We start from the raw sequence: 20,888 nt of genomic DNA on the forward strand, positions 1-20,888 counted from the left end.
GTCAGAATGCAGCCATTTTTAATCCTACCGCCTGGTAAGGTAAGTCCTATGCTGGAAGGTGGGGGTAGGGGTACTCAGCGGGGAGGAACAAGTCCAGGATTTGGAGGCGGGTGACTGAGTTTGAGTCCTACTCTGTAATGTCTTAGCTTTTTGGAGCTGGACAAGCTTCTCAACCTTAGCCTCAGTTTCTCCATCTATGAAATGGGTTAATAACCCCCCATCAAAGAGACTGTTGAGAAAACTGATGAGAACACACAGAGGAAAAGGCCAGCTCATCAGTGAAGTGCTGTGAAGTAGTATTTATTGTTACAGTGTTAAAATTCACTCTTGGGAAGACATTCGGGGCCATGACCAGCAATTAAATGTCAGGAACATCATCCTAGTTCATGGACAGCTTGTTTCCTTTGCAGCTAAAAACTCCTGGGGGTGTTAGGGCTCAGGAAATTCTTCTCATCAGCCAACTGCTGGGAAGGATGTTAGTGTCAGAAGATGCTGTTTTGCACAGGGCTTCTTTTTCTTGCCACTCAACTGCCAGGAGCCCACTGGAACCCTGAAGGGCAGAGCAGAAGCGATGGTGTCCAGAACATAAGGGCTGTGATGGGAAGGGGGAGAGCAAGGCTTGGAACATCTTGCCAGATCATCCCATTCTGCTGGCCCCAGACCCGTTCAGTGACCTCAAGATTTGGGGTCACAGCTCTGAGGCCCCTCCATGCCTCCATGGAGGCCCCTCCATGCTGGCTGGGCTGTGGGGAGAGCCCTTCCCCTCAACTTCATCTGGTCCAGGTACTCTTGTGGTGTCTCCCTGCCTCCTTCACCCTGGGGTCCAGTGATGAGACAGATGGATTTCTGGGAGAAAGGCCTTGCTCTGCCAAGGACAAGGGAGCCTTTCAGGGGTGCACAGGGTTGGAAAGCTGGGCCTTCTTATGGCTGCAGCCCCCAGCTACTAGGAGGAATATGGGGTGTCTCTGCCTACCCTGGTTCTCCCCAACCTCTGGCAGCAACTGTCTCTTTGGAAAGGGCCAGCACCCGTGGATACAGGTGACATCACTTCTCAGAGAAGAACATGCATACGGTTCCCAGGTCCAGGTGTCATGTCACCACCCTTTAAGGACCAAGACCATGACCCAGGCTGTTTGGACAGGATGTGGCCAGTCAATGTTCCACGGGTGGCCACACTGCCAGCCTTTGCTAACCAGCTACCAGAACCTCTCTGCCGAGTCCACATGCCCTGCTCTTCTTGCCTGCACTTGTAGCAGAGTTGACATTTAGGATTTTTCCAACAGACAGAGCTTTTCTTGGTTTAACTTTGTGTGGAGCTTGTTCATTTATCGGCCAACCCATCCTCATGTTGAAAAGTCAGTTCCAAATGCTCACCTGACTTTCAGGGACACAGAGAATTGGGCAAGTGAGAATGAACTTAGAGCATCATTTGGACAAAAAGGTGCATCCAAGGTTGCCCCTGTTGCCCCAGCCTGCGAGCTGAATGCTGAGAATGTTTCGGGCAATGCCATTCCTTCCAGTGACCCCCCCCAATTGTCCACTTGCCCATCTTGTCCCCAGTGGGACTGAGTTGGGGAACAATGCATTGGTTTCATATAATCAGACCCACATTCAGGCACCTCCCTGTCTGCCATTCCTGCTCACCTTGTGAGAAACACTGCCTTTCAGGTTTGCTGCTTCCTGAGAGGCAGATCCTGGTGCCCTCAGTCACCCAGCCTGGATGTTGGCCTGGGAGTGACCTGTGGCATCAGGTTAGAGGGAGGTTTTACTCCCTTCTCTGGGCTGTGAGCACTGCAGCCTCAAACCCCATGTATGTGGCTGAATGTCATAAAGATAGTGGGTTTGGAGCCTCAGCAAAGCCAAGTCAGGTTCCAGAGCCTCACTCCTCGGGCCCAGGAATCAGACATGTGTCCCTAAGAGGTCAAACATTCAGACCAGAGGGGGCATCGCCTGTCTAAAAAGCTGTGCTTCTGTTAAGTTTAGACTATAATGGTCTTCGGCCTCAGGGAGGAGGAATTTTTAATCTCACTGGGCCTAGGTTTGTGCTTTTCCCTTGAGGGGAAATCATTCATTGGGTTGAAGACCAGGTGCTTTGATGGTTCTTGGAGGCCGACCCCTGCTTCCAGTCCTGGAAATTCAAACCTTTTATAGACTGGCGGTGCCAAAGGCCTCATTGGAAGTCGAGCACTGTGGTTCCAAATGAATCATGTGCTTTGATAACCAAAGTGTAAGTGGAACCCCAATACTGTCTGTCCATCCCTAATCATTTCTCAGTAATGAGGTCAATGAATTCAAGTCTGAACACAGGAATCAAACTGGTTTTCAAGGGCTGTGGGATTTTCCTCTTTTGGGGGTCCAGTCCCGTGGGGGCCCTAGAGAGCTTGCACATTAAACATGCCTTGCCCTCCTTGTGCACATTGCTCCAACCAAAACAGTTGGAGAGAACAAGTACAGTATCAATTCTGTGTTGTAAATGGGAAATGAGACACCCATCCCAGATCCCATAACTTCCCACCTGTCTCCTGAGAGGGTATAGACAGTTACAGACGTTAGCAAGTGTTAATCCTCACAACATCCCCAGGAGGGAACCAGAAGTATTGTAGATGAAGACGCTGAGGCACAGAGAGGTGAGGCCACTGGGAATAAGCCACACAGCACAGCAGCAGCAGAGTCAAGAGGAAGGCTGGGGGTCCCCTCCATCATCTTAGCGCCTGGTGAGACTCAGCTCCGTTAGGGCACTGGGGAGCACGCCTGCGTGCCAGGTGATGACAAGGTCTGTCGCGTAAACAACGAGAGGCATTTCCCTGCTACCGTCACACTTGGGACAAGTTGTCCAGACTCAGTCATTCCCGGTCTTGTTGACACGATGTCCTTCATCCAGATGATGGGGTATCCACACTTTCTAGGAAGGCTGCTGCTCAGCCCCACCTCTACAGGGATCATCGCCCTCCTTCACGCAGTGGAGCCCCTCCCCAGGGGAGGGGCCAGGTAGCCCTTCAATACATCCACGCTGACATGACACAAGGCTTTTAAGATTTGAATGACCTTCCTGTTTTGCATTCTCCCAAGGGAGATTCAATGACCCCCCAAGTCAGAAGCTAAGTTCTCGGTCATGGAGGGCATGTATGTGGGAGCTGAGACCACCACCAGGCTGGCTGGAAGGGTCCACATGAGGATGGTGAGCCCCCAGCTTTGCAAGCTCCTGGCATTGCCACCACTGGGCTCTGTGTATCTTGCTAGAGTCCTACCTGCTCCTCTTGGGATGGTATCTTGGGGAACTCTGTGCTTCTTTACACCCAGGAGGCTTAGTTCAAGGCTCCCAGGATCACTTGGACTGCTCAGTGGCTGAGTCACTCAGTGGCAGAGCCTTGATAATGGAGGTGCTGGGCACCCTGATTTGTCCTTTGGGCTAGTCTTCCTCCAGGAAGCAGGGAAGTCCTCAGTCCACTCCAGGAAGGCAGTCTGGTGCCCCCTCATTCCATGGGGATCCCATTCAAAGTCACGGCAGTCTGCGAGATTTCTGGGGACCAGAGGAGCATCCTCAGGCTGAACTGACTATGTACAGTGGTGACGGTCCCGGGATGGCCTTCCTCCCCGGGCCTCTCCGCGTTGGGTCTGGTGGAACATCTGTTCCTTACACATTGGTGACCTCCAGGCCATTATAGCCCTCCAGACGGCACTGCTCCGGCCTGCCCTGGGAGTCCTCGTCTCCGCAATCTTCATTTTGAAGAGAGCCATAGTCATCGTGGAAATCAGGGTCTTTGTTGCTGAAGCCCCTTCCTATCTTTCCCAGGGGCAGCTGAGAAGAGAGGAAGGAGAACAAAGGACAGGAAGAAGAGAAAAAAGAATTGAGTGTTCTTGGATCTGGGAAATGTGGTACCTCCAACAGCTGTGTGTCCTTGAGTAACTTACCTAACCACTCTGTGGTTCTATGAGTAATAATACTCCCTTGCTCAGGGAGACTGAGAGGAGGATTTTTGTGAGTTAACCTTATGTTGTGTCCCCAACCTGAAGGAAGCAGTTGGTTGCCGAGAGTGAGGACAAGTATAGTCTTTCTGATTATCCATCAAAGTTTCTCTCTTCCTCCTCAGCAGGAAGAGAGGTGAGAATGTGCGGGTGTGAGGTCTGACTGCATTCCCAGGTCAAGAAGAAATATTCTAGATGTGGCAGAAAAAGTGTGGGTTTTGGTGACTCAGAAACTGGGGTTTGGATCCCTGCTCTGCCACTTCCCAGCTGTGTGACCTTAGACAAGTCACCTGCCTTCTCTAAGCTTCAGTTTTCTCAGCTACAAAATAGAACTAGTAATTCCTTTCTCTCAGAGTTTTTGCAAAAAGTAGAAATCCCATCTTGGAAGCACACAGCAAGGTGCTGGCCATGCCATGTACGCAAGCTCAGTCATGTCCAACTCTTTGCAACCCTACGAACTGCAGCCCGCCAGGATCCTCTGTCCATGGGATTCTCCAGGCACGAATACTGGAGTGGGTTGCCATTTCCTCTCCCAGGGGATCTTCCTGACCCAGGGATCCAGCCTGTGTCTCCTGCATTGACAGGCGGATTCTTTACCACTGAGCCACATGGGAAGCCTCACGGCACTGGCAGAGAGTAGCTATTGTTATCAGACATGCTGGACCCGCAATAAATATTTCTCTCTTATTTTGAACAGATGTCTATTGGAGTAGTTGTGACAGCACTGTGTAATTATTTATTTATTGGACTGCCTTTCTTTCCAGACCAGTGTTTCTTAACCTTTTTTTCCATTGTCATCCCCCTTAAAAGGATGACCTTTTACATATTTTTTCCCTAATCACACCCCCACCATGAAATTTTCACACCACAGGGACTCTGTGCATGTGTTTATGGGCCATGTGTATATCTGTGCCTTACACATAAAAAGAGTAAGACTTTCTGTATCCTCCACACTGAGAACCAATTCTGACCACCTTGGGGGTGATAGGACCCCCAAGCGGGAATGTACATTCTAGACTGAAAGCATCTTAATGGTGAGGATGGTCATTTATCCATGCTTATCACCTATGCTCAGGACATGTCTGGGATGTACTTAGTACCCAAAACTGTCATCTGAACGAATGGAAGAATTTTGAATTACCTACTTCTGCTGTCTATGTCTACACACCTCCGTTTAAGAGTCTGTGTTGTCTCTGAGGCCCACATGCTTATGGTCTCATGCACCAGAGGCTCATCCGCTGCTCTTGGTCAGGCCACTGGAGTTCCAAATCTAAGGCAGTGGCCCTTAGAGTTTGGGGTGCATTGGAACCCTCTGGGCAGGCTGGCAGCATGCAGGTCCCCTTCATCCCAGAGGCTCTAGTGTCGGGAGGCCCAGGTGGGTCCTGGAGTCTGCACGTTAAGCAGCCGCCTAGGTGAGTCTTATGCAGGCAGGTGAGACCTGCACTTTGAGATACAGTGTCAAAAGCCCCACAAGGCTGAGTGTGTCTTAATAACCATCATGAGGGTCCCTGAAGGTGGCGTCCAGGGCCCTCCTCCCAGCTGTGCGTGTGACCTGGTCCATCAACACCACTCCACCAGGGGAGCTGGGAAAGGGTAACATGGGCCCAGACAACATAAAGGCTGGGGGACCCCCAGGGAAACACATGGAGTGACCTACCCGGCCAGGCTTGTACTTGATCCCACCGCTGTTCTCCTCCTTTCCTGCCCGGGTGACGCTGGAGGCCCTCCCGGGGGGCGTTCCAAATCGCTCTGCTTCCCGGATGCCTGTGCAGCTGGGGAGACACCCACTGCAAGTCAGTGTGGGCAAGGTGGGGGGCTGTCAGCTACTGCCACCCAGAGACACAGTCACTCAGTCACTCACACTGGTCACAATGACCACAGCTGTGGTTCACTTAGTACCTCCTATGTGCCACCACTGTGCTAAGCTAAGCACTTTACAAACATAATCCTCACAGCACACCTAGAGGTCCAGCTTCCATCTCTGCTGGAGAAAAGGGGGCACAGAGAGGTTAAGCAATCTGCCCAGGATCACACAGCTTGGAGTGTGTGAGCCAATCTTGCAGAGCCAAGATTTGAACTTTGGGGTCTCAGAGACTTTGGGGTCTAAGACCTCAAAGTCTCTCTTTAGCCCCCAGGACCCTGCAAAGCCTATCAGGAGAGGCAAGACATGACAGGAGAAGCCCCACATTCCAGCTCATTAGGTGTAGCTTGAGAAGCATCAGGCAAGTTTTCCCCACTTTGCATTTGAAATCTGTGTCCCCCACTGACTTGTTGTCTGAAGTTACCCCCATCACCCCCTTCCCTGTATAAAAGCATCAAAGGCTTGTTAGACTAGGACTTGGTGAACTACAGCCAGTGGCCGAATGCGGCCAGTGGACTGATTTTGTAAATAAAGTTTTACTGAAACCTAGTCCATTTGTTTGCACGTTGACTACAGTTGCTTTTTGCTATCAAATCTGTTTTGACCCAGACCATATGGCTCCCCAGTGCTAACATCTTCACCGCCTGGCCTTTCATGGGAGAAGTTTGCTGCTGCTGCTAAGTCGCTTCAGTCGTGTCCGACTCTGTGAATCTCAGGGCTAGTGTGTATGGGGTACGGAGTTGGGGCAAAAAATTGGTTCAGAGCCAGGAGTTTGGAACTTAGTCTCCCATTTGCCTTCCTTCTCTTTTAGATTCTGGGTGAACATCAGTGTCCCTGGGGCTCCTGTCCTTTCTTTGCCTGCAGGGTTCTCTCCAGCTAGGGCATAGCCTTCCACACCTCTCCTGCCAACCTCGCCAATCCCAAGACACTAATGTCCAGTTATCTTCCTTGAAGTTTTAGCTGCATTGAAATCCTGGCTTTCCTCTTTACTGGCTGTGTGGCCTTGAGCTCATCACTTTGTCTCTCAAAAGCTGGGTTTCTCCAGTTTTGACTCTTCCAGCTGCCAGGTACAGAAGGTATTAGAGCCGACTTCATCAAGTGATTGGAAGGTTAGTTAAAAAGTACTTTGGAGCTGAGCTGAACATCTAGTGAATGGCTACAATGATAATAATTCAAATTAACAGTTATCACTTTAATGTCAGAGGAATTGGCTCTGGCTGACGGGCAGTCAGGAATTGGCTTCACAGGAGCAGCAGGGCTTAGCTCGGGCCACCATGGAAGTAGACACACGAAGAGAAATGAACCTTCTAACACCTGCCTCAGAGATGCTCTGCTTCTTGTGGTGTAACTTCTGCTGAGAAAGTTCAAGGGAGGGGAGGGTGCTGGGCAGGGACCCACACTGGCTGCTGGATGGCAGATGAAGTTGAGTTCTCAGGTCCCCAGGCACCAAGGCATCCCCAGCACAGGGAGGTTCTGGCTCTGTGGTGGGTCAGGGACCGACATGTTCACTGATACCCATCCTCTCTCCTCCTCCTGGGGATGGAATGCCCTGGGTCTAGCAGGGAAGCTGTTCAAACTGCAGAAGCCACGACAATCTAAACTCGTGCAGCCAAATCTGTTTGCTGGCTGGTGGGAAGGACATTAACCCCCCATTCCCAGTTTATGGAATATTAGTCATTCCATGAGCTTGGGAGGACTCCAGAGCCCCTTCTTTGGGTTTTCACTGAAAAAGAGATGGGAGTTCAGAGGGGATGTATGTCTCATCCAAGGATACATAAGACACACAGTGGCAGGGATGGAACTTGAACTTCTAGGAACAAGATCTAGACCTTTTTTTCTTCCCACCTTGGGGGATCAATGTAAGACTGTGGACTCTACATCAGGGGCCTGGCCCCACCCCCTTAGCAGTCATGTCCCCTGAGCTGAGTACTCTGTGAAGTGGGGTTAATAACAACATTTCTCTTATAAGGTCACTGGAGGATTAAATGAGAGGACACACATAAAATGCTGAGAAGGGCTGCATATCACGAGTAATTGCTGTGACCAACACAGGCATTGAGGGGTACAGACCTGGCTTGAATCCCCGCTCAAGGCACTGCACATCCCCTAGCTGTGCCCTTGTGTGAGTTGATTCCCTGGCTGGGTCTCAATTTCCTCATCTGTACAATGGAGCCCAGTACTCAGTTCTGGTCTTAACAGACCATACCCTGTGCAGAAAGTGGCGTCTTTGTGGTGTAGACAGAGGAACACAGGGCAGCTGCTGCCCCCACTATGCTAAAACACCTTTCTTCTTGCTTTTCCACAGTGGCTAAAATCCTACCCTGTTCCTCCTGCGGATTAAAACACAGATGCTGCAGGGACTAGGTCAAGTGCAAGGCTATGGCCCTTGGAGGCTTGAAATGGCTTACTGAGTATTCCTAGTCAATCCATCAAACCTTGAGGGAGTAGAATGCTGGAGGGATACACTTTAATGAGGGAAGTTTCTGGAAGACAGAGCATCTCCATGCAATTTCTTGAGTCAACACAGAGGGCGTCTGGGGCGCTGGAAAGGCATCCTGTGTAGGTAGGAGGTGGCGGGTGAGAGTCAGACTCTGCCAGCTGGGCGGCCTGAGAGCTGAGTCTCACCCAGTTAAACGAGGGTTTACGAGGCCCACGAGGTGCAAGATGCTTCGGTGGAGATGAGTGAAGTGGGGGAGAACAGAGTCTTAATTGGTCGCCTACTGTGTGCTGGGCATAACGCCAGGTCCTTCCCACGTGATAGCTCCTTGAACTCTCCCCAGGGTTCAGGAGAAGTGACTGTTCCCCTTTCAAGATGAGGGAACTGGAAAACCTCAGATGATGGAGGAGGAGCCAGAATTCAGCCCCCAAAGGTCCTGCCAGGCCCTCTCCTTACAGAGGGCCATGATTGCAGGCACTGACCACCCCAGGGCCTGGGCTCACAGTTCAGTGATCATTTGGGTTGGGGTGGGGCAGAATATTATAAACACCACCTTCCGTGGGTGCCCCCAAATCTCAGTGTGCCCCCTCCCACTCCAGCTCTGGCGATCTGCCAGGTGGCCCAGGACTATTCCCCTTTGCCTGCTGCTGGGATCTCTCAGACCTGGGCCATGTGCCAGCCCCAGAGGCAGAGCTGTGACAAGGCCTCTTACTCTCTGTGCTTGGAAGTTGCATCTGTCTGAGTTCATAATGAAATCACTCTCCGCGGAAACGCTAATGAGAAAACTGGAGCAAAGTGACAGAAAGCGGAGCCCCATGTATCTAACTGCAGAGGAAACTGCTTCACTGAGACACTCTAGCGCTCCTGGGAGGTCAGGGCACGTGAACTGCCAGTTATCGTGAGGCATCTCTGCTTCAGGCACTGTGTTCACATTGCCTCACCAGTCACACTCAGGGATGGAGGCTCAATACAGCAGATCCACTTCATTATACACAACACAGTAAAGCGACTATCTCTTCAGTTGCTCAGTCGTGTCTGGCTCTTTGCGACCCCATGGACTGCAGCACGCCAGGCCTCCCTGTCCATCACCATCTCCAGGAGCTTGCTCAAACTCATGTCCATTGAGTCAGTGATGCCACTCAACTATCTCATCCTGTCATCCCCTTCTCTTCCCGCCTTCAATCTTTCCCAGTATCAGGATCTCTTCTACTGAGTCAGCTCTTTGCATCAGGTGGCTGAAGTACTGGAGCTTCAGCTTCAGCATCAGTCCTTCCAATGAATATTCAGGACTGATTTCCTCTAGGATTGACTGGTTTGATTTCCTTGCAGTCCAAGGGACGCTCAAGAGTCTTCTCCAACACCATAGTTCAAATGCATCAGTTCTTCGGTGATCAGCCTTCTTTATGGTCCAATTCTCACATCCATATATGACTACTGGAAAAGCCATAGCATTGACTAGAGGGACCTTTGTTGGCAAAGTAATGTCTCTGCTTTTTAATGTGCTGTCTAGGTTGTTCATAGCTTTTCTTTCAAGGAGCAAGCATCTTTTAATTTCATGGCTGCAGTCACCATCTGCAGTAGTTTTGGAACCCAAGAAAATAAAGTCCCAGTTTAAAAAAAAAATGGGGGAAAAAAAGGAAATACCCAATAATCAGAAAGAGACTTATTAACCCAGAATTTCTGGATCTAGCTACTCCACCTTGAATGTACCCAATTCCTGAGCCACTAGTAAACTTTTGTTTCAAATGAAGACTGATCTAAAAAAAAAAGTTCCCTGGGAGGGCCCAGGGGCAATGAAACCACTGCCGGACAGGTCCTCTGTTATTCTGACCACCCTTCCTACTCTTTAGGGAAGCAGCAAAGTGTGGTGCTTTGAATCCCAGCTCCTCAGCTTTTACCAGGCACGATGTGTAACCTCGCTACAGTGTCTCAGTTTCCTCATCTGTGAAATGGGCTCATGCACCCACCTCCAAAGGTGGTGACAATGTGCTGGGTTCTGAGCGTGGCCCATGGCAGAGCCCAGCCAACGGTTATGGTAGTTGGATAACCTCACCTTATAACTGCATCTGGAGGGGGAAGGGGGAGAGAAGGGAGGGAGATGTTGGCTGACTCTTGCATCCTTGGACATATAAAGGCACACTTTTTGGGGCTGTGGGTCATAAGACCACAGGATGGGAAGGGGTATTTACAAGAGAGATGCAAAGCTTGTCTGAGGCCTAAAGGCCACTCTTCTCAGGCCTAATATTCAGAGTCTGAATGAACTACAGGCTGAATCCCCCTTGGCTCTGACCTTGTGTTACTGACAGAATATACCATCCTTCAGGCAAGTGCTGGAGACGGTCATGCATCTTCATCAAGGCTTTTCTTCTGGCTCCTGTGATGCTCCAGTGAATGCTCTGGAATACCATGGCTGCCTCCTGTATCTTTTTGGGCCACTGGTTTATTTCTCTCTCTTTTAAAAAAATTTCTCTGTTTCTTTAACTTAAGCACAGAACTATGACAGAGTTGGTAGTGAACCAGTGTTCACCAAGAGAAATAAGAAGTCAGTGCATGTAAAGCAGATATCACGAGATGATGTGAGAACCTGCTCTGCCTTGATCCCTTTGGTTATATGGTGTCATAGCAATGAGAGGAGGCTGGAGAAGATGATGTCATATGGGAACCTATAAACTCTAGGTAAATGTAACTTTCTAGGTGGAGGACTGGGTGCTAATATTTCCTGTCTCCCTGGTCATGGGACATTAACACATGGTGACTATACTCTCCCTAGATGCTTTGAGCTGACTACCCTCCTGTGACTACAGGCATCACATTGACTGGGTGATGTGGGGTCACAGATGTGATCAGGGGTCACATCTCCTGGGGAGCAGAATCAGGCAATCATTAGCCCCCCTCCAGGCTTCCTAGTGTGGTGGAGGGTCAAAGGTTGATAGATTACAGCACTGCGACGGACTCCTGTCTAGTCACGAGCAGGTCACAGCACCTCTCTGAAGCCTATTTCCCTATTCATCAAAAGAGGCTATGATTCCTTCTCACTCAGCTTCCTTCGTGAGGAATAGGAGCGAGTAAAACAAGGGATGTGACAGCAATTTGTTGAAGATGACATATGATATTAATGTGAAGGGTTGTCGTGATGACCATCATCCTGGTCCACCCAGCCTGGGATTCAGTTGGGATTGTGTCCTGGGTTGGTCTGTAATCCTATTGCAATGGTGCAGGATGTTTTCTCAAACGGGAATCTTTCCACCCAATCTGATCATTCTGGGAAGACTCACCCCAAAAGACCAGCACCACCTGCCCTGCCCTTTCTCTGGAAAGCTGCCCTGCCCTTCTCTCAGCAACAGAGAAGGAAAAGGAGCAAGAAAGCAGAAGATAGGATGAGATGCTGAGACCATGAAAGACATGTCCTAGACAAAGCCCATAGATCTTGGTTAATATAAACCCCTCAGACCTTCCCAAGTGTCTCACCACCTGCCTGGGGATCACTATTTCCCTGGTGTTTGGTTTAGCTGGGGACTCTTGTACCAACAGAATTGGGCTCTAAACTTCCTTAGAAATTCATGGAGTTTGTCTCCCCCCAGCCAACTGCAAGTCTGCTCCCCTGACCCACTGCAAGGTCTCAGCAAAGGGCCGCGAGGTTCCAAAATCCCACATGAAGACTTTGAGTCATCAGCCATGATGTCGACTCACGGAAAGAAGCAGCATCAAGGAAAGAGGTCCTAACAGGGAGACCAGCTTGAGGTCTGGTTCTTCTAGTTCCCTGCCTGAGCAGCCTCAGAGTCCTTAGAGGTAAAATGAGGAGCCTAAACCGAGTCAGTTTCCCTCTTCATCCTGATACCTGCCTTCATCTAGTTCTTGAAGGAGTCTCTGACCTCCCGACAAGGTAAGAACCCGCCCTATCTGTGCCCCCCTCCAGAATCCCCACTAGTGTTCATCCACTGAGCTTAGATACCTCATGGGAGGGGGGTCAAGGGTTTAAGTAGAAATTCTGGGTTAATAAATCTCTTTCTGATTATTGGGTATTTCCTTTTTTTCCCCATTTTTTTAAACTGGGACTTTATTTTCTTGGGTTCCAAAACTACTGCAGATGGTGACTGCAGCTATGAAATTAGTCACATGGCTAACGTTTAGCTAGATCTACCCCTCCAGGGCTCAGAATATCTTAAGCTTGCTACAGATTACATGGCTCCAGAAGAAAGGTAGAGGAAAGTGGAAAATTCTGAGGAGAAAAACCTTTTTCCTCACCTACTGATTCATAGCTCATGGAATAGGGTGAAAGTGAAAGTTGGTCAGTTGTGTCCAACTCTTTGCAACTCCATGGACAATACAGTCCATGGAATTCTCCAGGCCAGAATCCTGGAGTGGGTAGCCTTTCCCTTCTCCAGGGGGTCTTCCACAGGGATTGAACCCAGGTCTCCCGCATTGCAGGCGGATTCTTTACTAGCTGAGGAGAGAGTGCTTGTCATAAAAAACCACCTAAGCGTGCTTAAAATGCTGAAAATGTAGATTCCTGGGCTCTGCCAGCAGATCCTGGTCCTGCGGGTCTGAGTCAGGGATGCGGACATCTGCAGTTCACAAAAGCACGGATGATTCTGCTTGAGGGTCTATGAGAACCGCTTGGGTATGCGCCTGCTGTTGGGGGAGGGCGGCTCAGGGCACCTGGACCCTGTGACGGATGCATAATTTTGTTCTACCTGCATAACATGGGGTGTGACTCAGCTGCTCTCTGAGGCCCCATGTAGTTTGGGGATTAAGTGTTCAGGCCTGACACATAGAGCCTCAGTTTGAATCTGGTGTGCTAAGTTGCTTCAGTCATGTCCAACACTTTGTGACCCTATGGACAGTAGTCTGCCAGGCTCCTCTGTCCATGGGATTCAGGCAAGAATGCTGAAATGGGCTGCCATTTCCTTCCCCAGGGGATCTTCCTACTCCAGGGATTGACCCTGTGTCTCCTGCACTGGCAGGCGGGTTCTTTACCACTAGCACCACCTGGAAAGCCCTCAAATCTGGCATCTGTTAACAAAACAAACTAACCTTAGCTAGACTGACCAAGAGTTAAGAGTGATGACTCAAATTACTAGAACTAGGAATGAGAGAGGGGATGCATGCATGCTAAGTCGCTTCAGTCATGTTTGACTCTGTGCAACCCTATGGACTGTAGCCTGCCAGGCTCCTCTGTCCATAGCATTCTCCAGGAAAGAATACTAGAGTGGGTTGCCATGACTTCATCCAGGGGATCTTCCCGACCCAGGGATGGAACCCATGGCTCTTACGTCTCCTGCATTGGTTCTTTACCACTAGTGCCACCTGAGAAGCCTGAAAGAGGAGATAACTTAACGTAAATAAGAGGGATTACAAGAAAATGATCATATGATCAACTGTATATGCTAACAAATTAGCTAACCTAAATGAAACAAATTCAGACAGATAGAAACTATACATACTACTATACAAAATAGATAACTAACAAGGACCTACTTTATAGCACAGGGAACTATACTCAATATTTTATAATAATCTATAAGGGAAAAGAATCTAAAAAGGAATATACTTATATATATGAATCACTATAGTGTACACCTGAAACTAATATACAATATTGTAAATCAACTGTATATCAACTAAAAAAGATTTTAGGATCCTAAAAAATATATATATAAACTACCAAAACTGACTTCAGAAGAAAGAGAAAATATAAACAGATCTACAATGAATGAAGAGATTGGATTAGTAATAATTAAAAAAAAAAAAACTTACCACAAAGAAAAGCCTAGGATCAGATGGCTTTATTAATGAGTTTTACCAAATGTTTAAAGAACAATGAACACCAATACTTTATAAACTCTTCCAAAACACAGAGGAGGAGGGAAAGCTTTCCAACTCATTCTATGAGGCCAGTATTACTCTGATATCAAAACTGGACAAAAATATCACAAGGAAATTACCGATCAATATCCCTTGTAAATATGAATACAAAATTCTTCCTCAAAATACTAGCAAACCTAATCCAGCAACATATAAAAAGATTATACACCATGACCACCACGACCAATTGGGATTTATCCTTGGAATGTAAGGTTGATTCAACGTCTGAACATCAATCAACATGATATACCATATTAATAGAATAAAGGACAAATCTGGGCTCTGCCATGTACTAGTTGTTTGACCTTAGGAAAGTACCTTGGGCCCTTTAAACAAGTTTCTCCATCTATAAAAGAGAGACTGTGAAACTGCTTAGTATTGTTATGAGGATGTAACTGAGCACACAGCATGTGCTCAATGAATGGTCATCTAACCCTGAGCGCGTCATCATAAGGAGAGAGACCACTGGGAGGGGCCTAGTTTATCTGCTCAGGTGTTTATTCCCTGATCGCTTTTCAGATGAAGAGACTGGGGTAGAAGGGCTGACATGGTCTGCTCACCTGGATGGTAAACACCATTAACACTCCTACCCCTGTCTCCAAACCTTTGTCCCCATGTCAGTCCTAACTGGAATGACCATGTAAACCTCTTAGGCCAGTGCAAATCCTCCTCAGCTCAAACCCACATGGTCTTCCTCATACATGCGACCTTTCTCCCTTCTCTAAATGGCCAGTTTGTGTGCGTGTGTGTGTACGTGTGAGCAATCAGTTGTGTCTGACTCTTTGCGACCCCATGGACTGTAGCCCACCAGGTTTCTATGTCCATGAAATTTTCCAGGCAAGAATTTTCCACTGGAGTGTCTTGCCATTTCCTACCCTGGGATCCATCCCTGGGTCTCTTGCCTCTCCTGCACTGGCAGGCAGATTCTTCACCCCTAGAGCCACCTGGGAAGCACCACACTTTATTCAAAAGCTGATTGGCTCCTCCTTTACCTCTTTCCAGTCTATGACATTGAGGCTAAAGCACTTCACTTCTCTGAGCGTGGATCCGTAAAAGGAGAATGCTGTGTCGCAAAGGAACAAGTGGGACCCAGGAAGGGCGCGGCCAGGACCAACCGGAAGTCAGAGCCATCTGCTTCCAAAGCCGGAAGCCGCTGCCGGCAGCTCACACTCACTTGGCCGGGTGGAAGATGGCGCTCATCTCCTCCGCCAGGTGCCTCCGGAGGATGTGCTTCCCACTGGGGATGCCCAGGGCGGTGGCCATGGCCTCAGCGTTGAACGTGGGTTCCAGCACCAGCACGGCGCCGTGGACGCCACTGTTGGTCAGGTTGTCTGCGTACTCCTGAGGGCAAGGCACGGGGCTGGTGAGCCTGGGGGGCCGCCCTGCTGGCCTGAGGGCGGGGATACCCCAGGGGGAACATGTCCTTAAGAGCAAGGGCTTGACCCCACCCCCCGGGGACTAGTGTATTTAATCCTCAGGGGGAACCCCACCCTCACTCTTTTTAGGGCCTTTAGAATAGCGACTGGGCTATTTTGTCACTGATAGACCCCAGACCTAGGCAGGTGGCCCATAAATGCTTGTTGAGGGAGAAGATGGCTGTGGATTCAACACCCCCACTGAATTCAGAGAGCGAGGATGGCTCAGCATCCGCACCCTCACTATGAGATGGGAAGGGTGGGCAGGGGAAGTAGTTCTGGCCTCTTGAGTGACAGGGGGCAGGCTGTTCTTGCCAGCCTGGGAAATGATGCCCAGCCCACACAAAGATGGATACTGAATTTGCACACAGACTGGCATGGGATTTGCATATGCCCAAGAGTCACCACCCCCCACGCCCGCCATCACCCCTCACCTTCAAGTCAATGTCTCGCACCCACTTGAGCACCCGCTGGTTGGTCCAGACCACGGGGTCTATGTTCTGTGTCTCACAGCGGGCCCGGCGCTCCTGGAGAGCCTGTGGGGAGCGAGAGTGGGTCAGCTGGGGGTTCAAGGGGACATGCCGAGATCACACAGAGAGTGAGGGTCCGTGGTGCTGGCAGGGACCTCCGCATGCTGATGTGAGGGGTCCTGGCCAGATCATTCACGGCTGCTCTAGCCATGTCAGTCCTTTCCTTCTGGGAAATGGGGAGAAGCCCACTTCCAGGGATGGAGGAGCCTAGAGGCAGAGCCACCTGCATGCAGAGTGTGGGGCCAGGTGGGACCCACTGCAGCTGCCTAGTTTGTATAACCCAGCCCCCACCTGCCTAGTTTGTATAGCCCACCCCTGCTCACCTGAGTAGGGGCTCACTGCATGTCTCTTGAGGGATGCCCCAAATGAGGCTGCCTATTTCCACACTTCACCGTCATGTTCTTCCCACACATCACCTCCTGTACCTGACTGGGGCTCACAGGGGGCCAGGGCCTGTGTCCTCGTCACTTCCTGTGCCCACGGCTCTGGCTTGGGTGTTTGAGAAGGCCAAAAAGCTCCCTCTTCTGTCCCTCTCCCCCTGACCCTGAACTATTTGTGCTCTGACAGTGCTCTGAGAAGAGTAAACCCTTTGCACTCAGCCCTGGCAGCCCAGGCCCCTCCCGAGGGGGAGTAGCTGGGGAGATGTACTAGGTTTGGGGGAAGCTGAAGCAGACACCCTGTGCTCTCTGGCTTGGCAGCGATCAGAACAAGGGGCACTCAGAGTCTAAACTCTACAGTGTGCCCCACAGCCCCCTGGTTACCTGTCAGCATCCCTATTCACTCCTCCACCTCACACCCAGCACAGAAACACACAGGACTCTCAGTTCTGCTGCCACAGATCTGTCTTCTGGGTCTTAGTCTATGCTATTCCCTTGCTAGATTGCTTTTCCCCTCATACCTTCTATTGACTGATACTCAGAATTCCTCCCTTCAGGTTTCAGTTTAGCCGTCACTATCGCTGGAAAGGCTTCTCTTGTCCCTCTAAAAGCTTTTCCTCTGGATTTTCATAAAACCCTGGGCTTCCCTCATTGGGACAACCTTCCATGATGTTGTGGCCACAAGCTTCTTTGTGGTTGCCCCTGATACACAGTGAGTTCCTGGAGGATGAGTGTTTCCCTTTTCCCCTGAATTGAGCACAGGGTCTGGTCCATCCCTAATAAGCAGTTGTTGAAAGGAGGGAGGGGGAAAGAAAGGGATGGATGTGTGGATTGATGGAAAGGTGGATGGATGGATGGATGGATGGATGGAGAGATGCATGGATGGAGCGATACATGGATGGGCAGAGAGTGGATGCATGGAATGATGGACAGGTGGATGGATGGATGGAGAGATGCGTGGATGGGCAGATGGTTGGATGGACAGATAGCAGATTCCAGAAGGGAAAAGCAGGGCTGCAGAAGGTGCCCTGCACCCTGGTTCTCACCTCCCTGCTGAAGTTCACTTGGTACAGCAGCTCGATCCCCAGCAGGATGCTGACCTGGTGGAACTTCTTGGACACATTCAGGTGCTTCTCCAGGTCCCGCTTCATCAGGGAGTTCAGCATCCGCCCGTCAACCAGGTGGTTTTGGAAGGCCTGGGAGTACTGGGACAGGCCGATGTCGTTGAGCCAGGCCTTGGCCACCCAGTGATGGTCCAGGTCAGCGGCTTTGGACAGGCTGGTGAGGAGAGACACAGCCGGAGAGAGGGATGGGTGGGGAAAGGTGGCAGAAACAGAGAAACAGGGAGAAATGGGGCAGAGAGAGAAGCAAAATAACAGGGTGAGGGGGACCAAGAAAGTCACAGAGATAGATAGGAACAGTGATGGAGTGGAGAGACAGAAAGACAGGGCAGTAAGGGGGCGAGGCAGACGCAGGGGAGAGAGAGGAGGAGACAGGGAGAGACATGGGGAGAGAGGGACAGACGCATAGGAGAGAGAGACACAGAGGGGAGAGAAAGACAGGGGAGGCAGAGGCAGAGGGAGAGAAAGACGCAGGGCGTGAGCCCCAAAGAATGACAAAGAATCAACAGACAGAGGGTACAGGAAGAGGAAAGACCACATTCAGACACACTGATAACGGGAAGGGACAGTGACAGAGCCGCAGGAATGAATGCAGCAGTAAGCAGCACCTCTGGGCACCGGGCACCTCCCAACCCCCGCCCCGCCCCACCCCCATCCCAGAGGCCACTGCAGAGTCCCCGAGGCCCATAGAACCTTGTCTGGGGCCAGTCTCTCCTTGGACTTCACCCAGAGTCACAGTGGCACGTCTTGGAATCAGATTTAAGCCCCAAGTTTTGCTTATTCCAACTCCTCTGCTCACTACCATATCTTAGATTTTCTGCATCCCACACTGAACTTTGCCCAGTGCCGAATGTGTGCGTGTGTAGTAGGCGCACAAGGAATACTTCCCAAGTGGACAGGAGGATGGTCTCCTCAGCTGTTATTCCCCTGTTCACCACAGGGTGGCAGCCTCAAAGAAGGAATGAGGACAGTGCCTCCCACCCGCGAAGGACTTTAAAAAATGACCTCAGGTAATGCCAGGCTTCAACAGTACCTGAACCGTGAGCTTCCAGATGTTCAAGCTGGATTTATAAAAGGCAGAGGAACCAGAGATCAAATTGCCAACATCCGTCCGATTATCAAAAAAGCAAGAGAGTTCCAGAAAAACATCTATTTCCGCTTTACTGACTGTGCCAAAACCTTTGACTGTGTGGATCACAAAAACTATGGAAAATTCTTAGAGACGGGAATACCAGACCACCTGACCTGCCTCCTGAGAAATCTCTGTATGCAGGTCAAGAAGCAACGGTTAGACCTGGACATGGAACAACAGACTGTTTCCAAATAGGAAAAGGAGTACGTCAAGGCTGTATATTGTCACCCTGCTTATTTAACTTCTACACAGAGTATATCATGCGAAATGCTGGGCTGGAGAAGCACAAGCTGGAATCAAGATTGCGCTCTCACTGGTCTCCATGCCTCTGGAGCCCCTCTAGTCCCTTCCCCAGGGTGCAGCTGGCGGATCGTGCCGCTGCTCCTGATGGTGTCCTCCACGGCTCCTTGCTTCCTTCCTTCCAAGGATGTGTATTGAGCTCTGTATCTGGGTAGATGCTGCCTTATAATGGGCACATCTTCCCTCCTCACCCCGTCCTTTCTCCACCCCCACACTCTCCAGTCTCTGGCTGGCATCCATTTCTAGGGCTCCAGATCACATCTGTTAACAGACACTCCCAATTCATAACTCTCCTCCCTCTTCTGAGCCCGAGATCCTAATGGGCTGCCCTCTTGACATCTCCTGGCTGTCACAGGCATCTCAAACTTAACAAGCTCCAGATGAAATGCCCGTCCTGTCTCCCAGTTCCAGGCTCTCACTTGCCCTGCCTCTCCCCTCCCCCACCCTGTCCATCTATCAACCACTCTGGTCAGTGTGTCTGTCCCCTTGCCTCCTTTTCTGGGGTCAAGCCATGGCCACCTCTGGCATAGATTTCTGCAACTGCCTCCTGACTGCCCCCACCCCCTTGCTCCTTCTAATCCATTTCCCCTGTGGGTGCCAGATGGCCTTTTAAATATATCCATCAGGTCATGTCACCCCTCTACTTAAAACCCTCTCTCAGAGGAACCTTCAATGTGTACTACTAAGTGAAATAAGCCAACCTGAAAAGGCTACATACTGTATGATTCCAACAGTATGACATTCTGGAAGAGGCGAAACTATGGAGACAGCAAAAAGATCAGTGGTTTCAGGGTTTGAGGGAGAGGGAGGGATGAATAGGTGGAGCGCAGAGGATTTCTAGGGAGGTGAAACTATTCAGTGTTGTGTGGTAATGATGGATGCACTCTACTACCTGTTTGTCCAAATCCATAGAGTACGCAGCACCGAGAGTGAACCCTAATGTAAACTACGGGCTTTGGGCAACAATGGCGTGTCAGTGTCAGTTCAGCTGAAGCAAATGTTCCATCTGGTGGGGGATGATGATAATGGGGGAGGCCATGCATGTGTGAGGGCAAGAGATTTACGCGAAATCTCTAACTTTCCCTCCGTTTTGCTGTGAAATGAAAACTGCTCTAAAAAATAAAGTCTTTAGAAATGAGGGAAGAAACAAAGACTTTTTTAAACAAGCAAAATTCAAAGAATTCATCATCAGAGGAATGAACTACAAGAAATGTAAAAGGCATTTCTTCAGGAGGAAAGAAAATATTAATAATAACCACATGGAAATTTGGACTACGCAAAAGAATAAAGAGAACTCCTAAACCTCAACAATACTCCAATACTTTGGCCACCTGATGTGAAGGGCTGATTCATTGGAAAAGACCCTGATGCTGGGAAAGCTTGAAAGCCGGAGGAGAAGGATAGAGTATGAGATGGCTGGATGGCACCACTGACTCAATGGACATGCTGCTGCTCCTGCTAAGTCGCATCAGTCGTGTCCGACTCTATGTGACCCCACAGATGACAGCCCACTAGGGTCCCCTGTCCCTGGGATTCTTCAGGCTAGAACACTGGAGTGGGTTGCCATTTCCTTCTCCAGTGCATGACAGTGAAAAGTGAAAGTGAAGTTGCTCAGTCGTGTCCGACTCTTAGCGACCCCATGGATTGCAGCCTACCAGGCTCCTCCATCCATGGGGTTTTCCAGGCAAGAGTGCTGGAGTGGGGTGCCATCAACTTCTCCGGACATGAGTTTGGCTAACTCCAGGAGATGGGAAGGACAGGGAAGTCTGGAGTGCTGTAGCCCATGGATTCACAAAGAGATGGACACGACTGAGTGACTGAGCAATAGAACTCAACAAAAAACCCAAACAACCTGATTCAGAAATGGGTAAAGGACTTGAAGAG

General features: G+C 50.0%; 1 protein-coding gene across 3 annotated transcripts in view; it reads right to left on the reverse strand.

Annotated features, from left to right (window-relative positions):
* Positions 1-279: 279 nt before the first annotated feature.
* Positions 280-20,888, reverse strand: part of KAZN (kazrin, periplakin interacting protein) — a 1,344,061-nt gene continuing 1,323,452 nt past the window's right edge. For all 3 annotated transcript variants that reach the window (XM_061383221.1, XM_061383222.1, XM_061383223.1), the window contains 5 exons: positions 17,498-17,729; positions 15,979-16,080; positions 15,304-15,470; positions 5,624-5,738; positions 280-3,799 (listed from right to left, as the gene is read on the reverse strand). In XM_061383221.1, coding sequence (XP_061239205.1) covers positions 3,635-3,799; positions 5,624-5,738; positions 15,304-15,470; positions 15,979-16,080; positions 17,498-17,729 — 781 coding nt within the window. In that variant the 3' untranslated portion in view covers positions 280-3,634. The remainder of the gene's footprint in view (positions 3,800-5,623; positions 5,739-15,303; positions 15,471-15,978; positions 16,081-17,497; positions 17,730-20,888) is intronic.

Source organism: Bos javanicus, chromosome 16 (genome assembly GCF_032452875.1).
Source record: "Bos javanicus breed banteng chromosome 16, ARS-OSU_banteng_1.0, whole genome shotgun sequence".
Taxonomy (NCBI): Eukaryota; Metazoa; Chordata; class Mammalia; order Artiodactyla; family Bovidae; genus Bos; species Bos javanicus.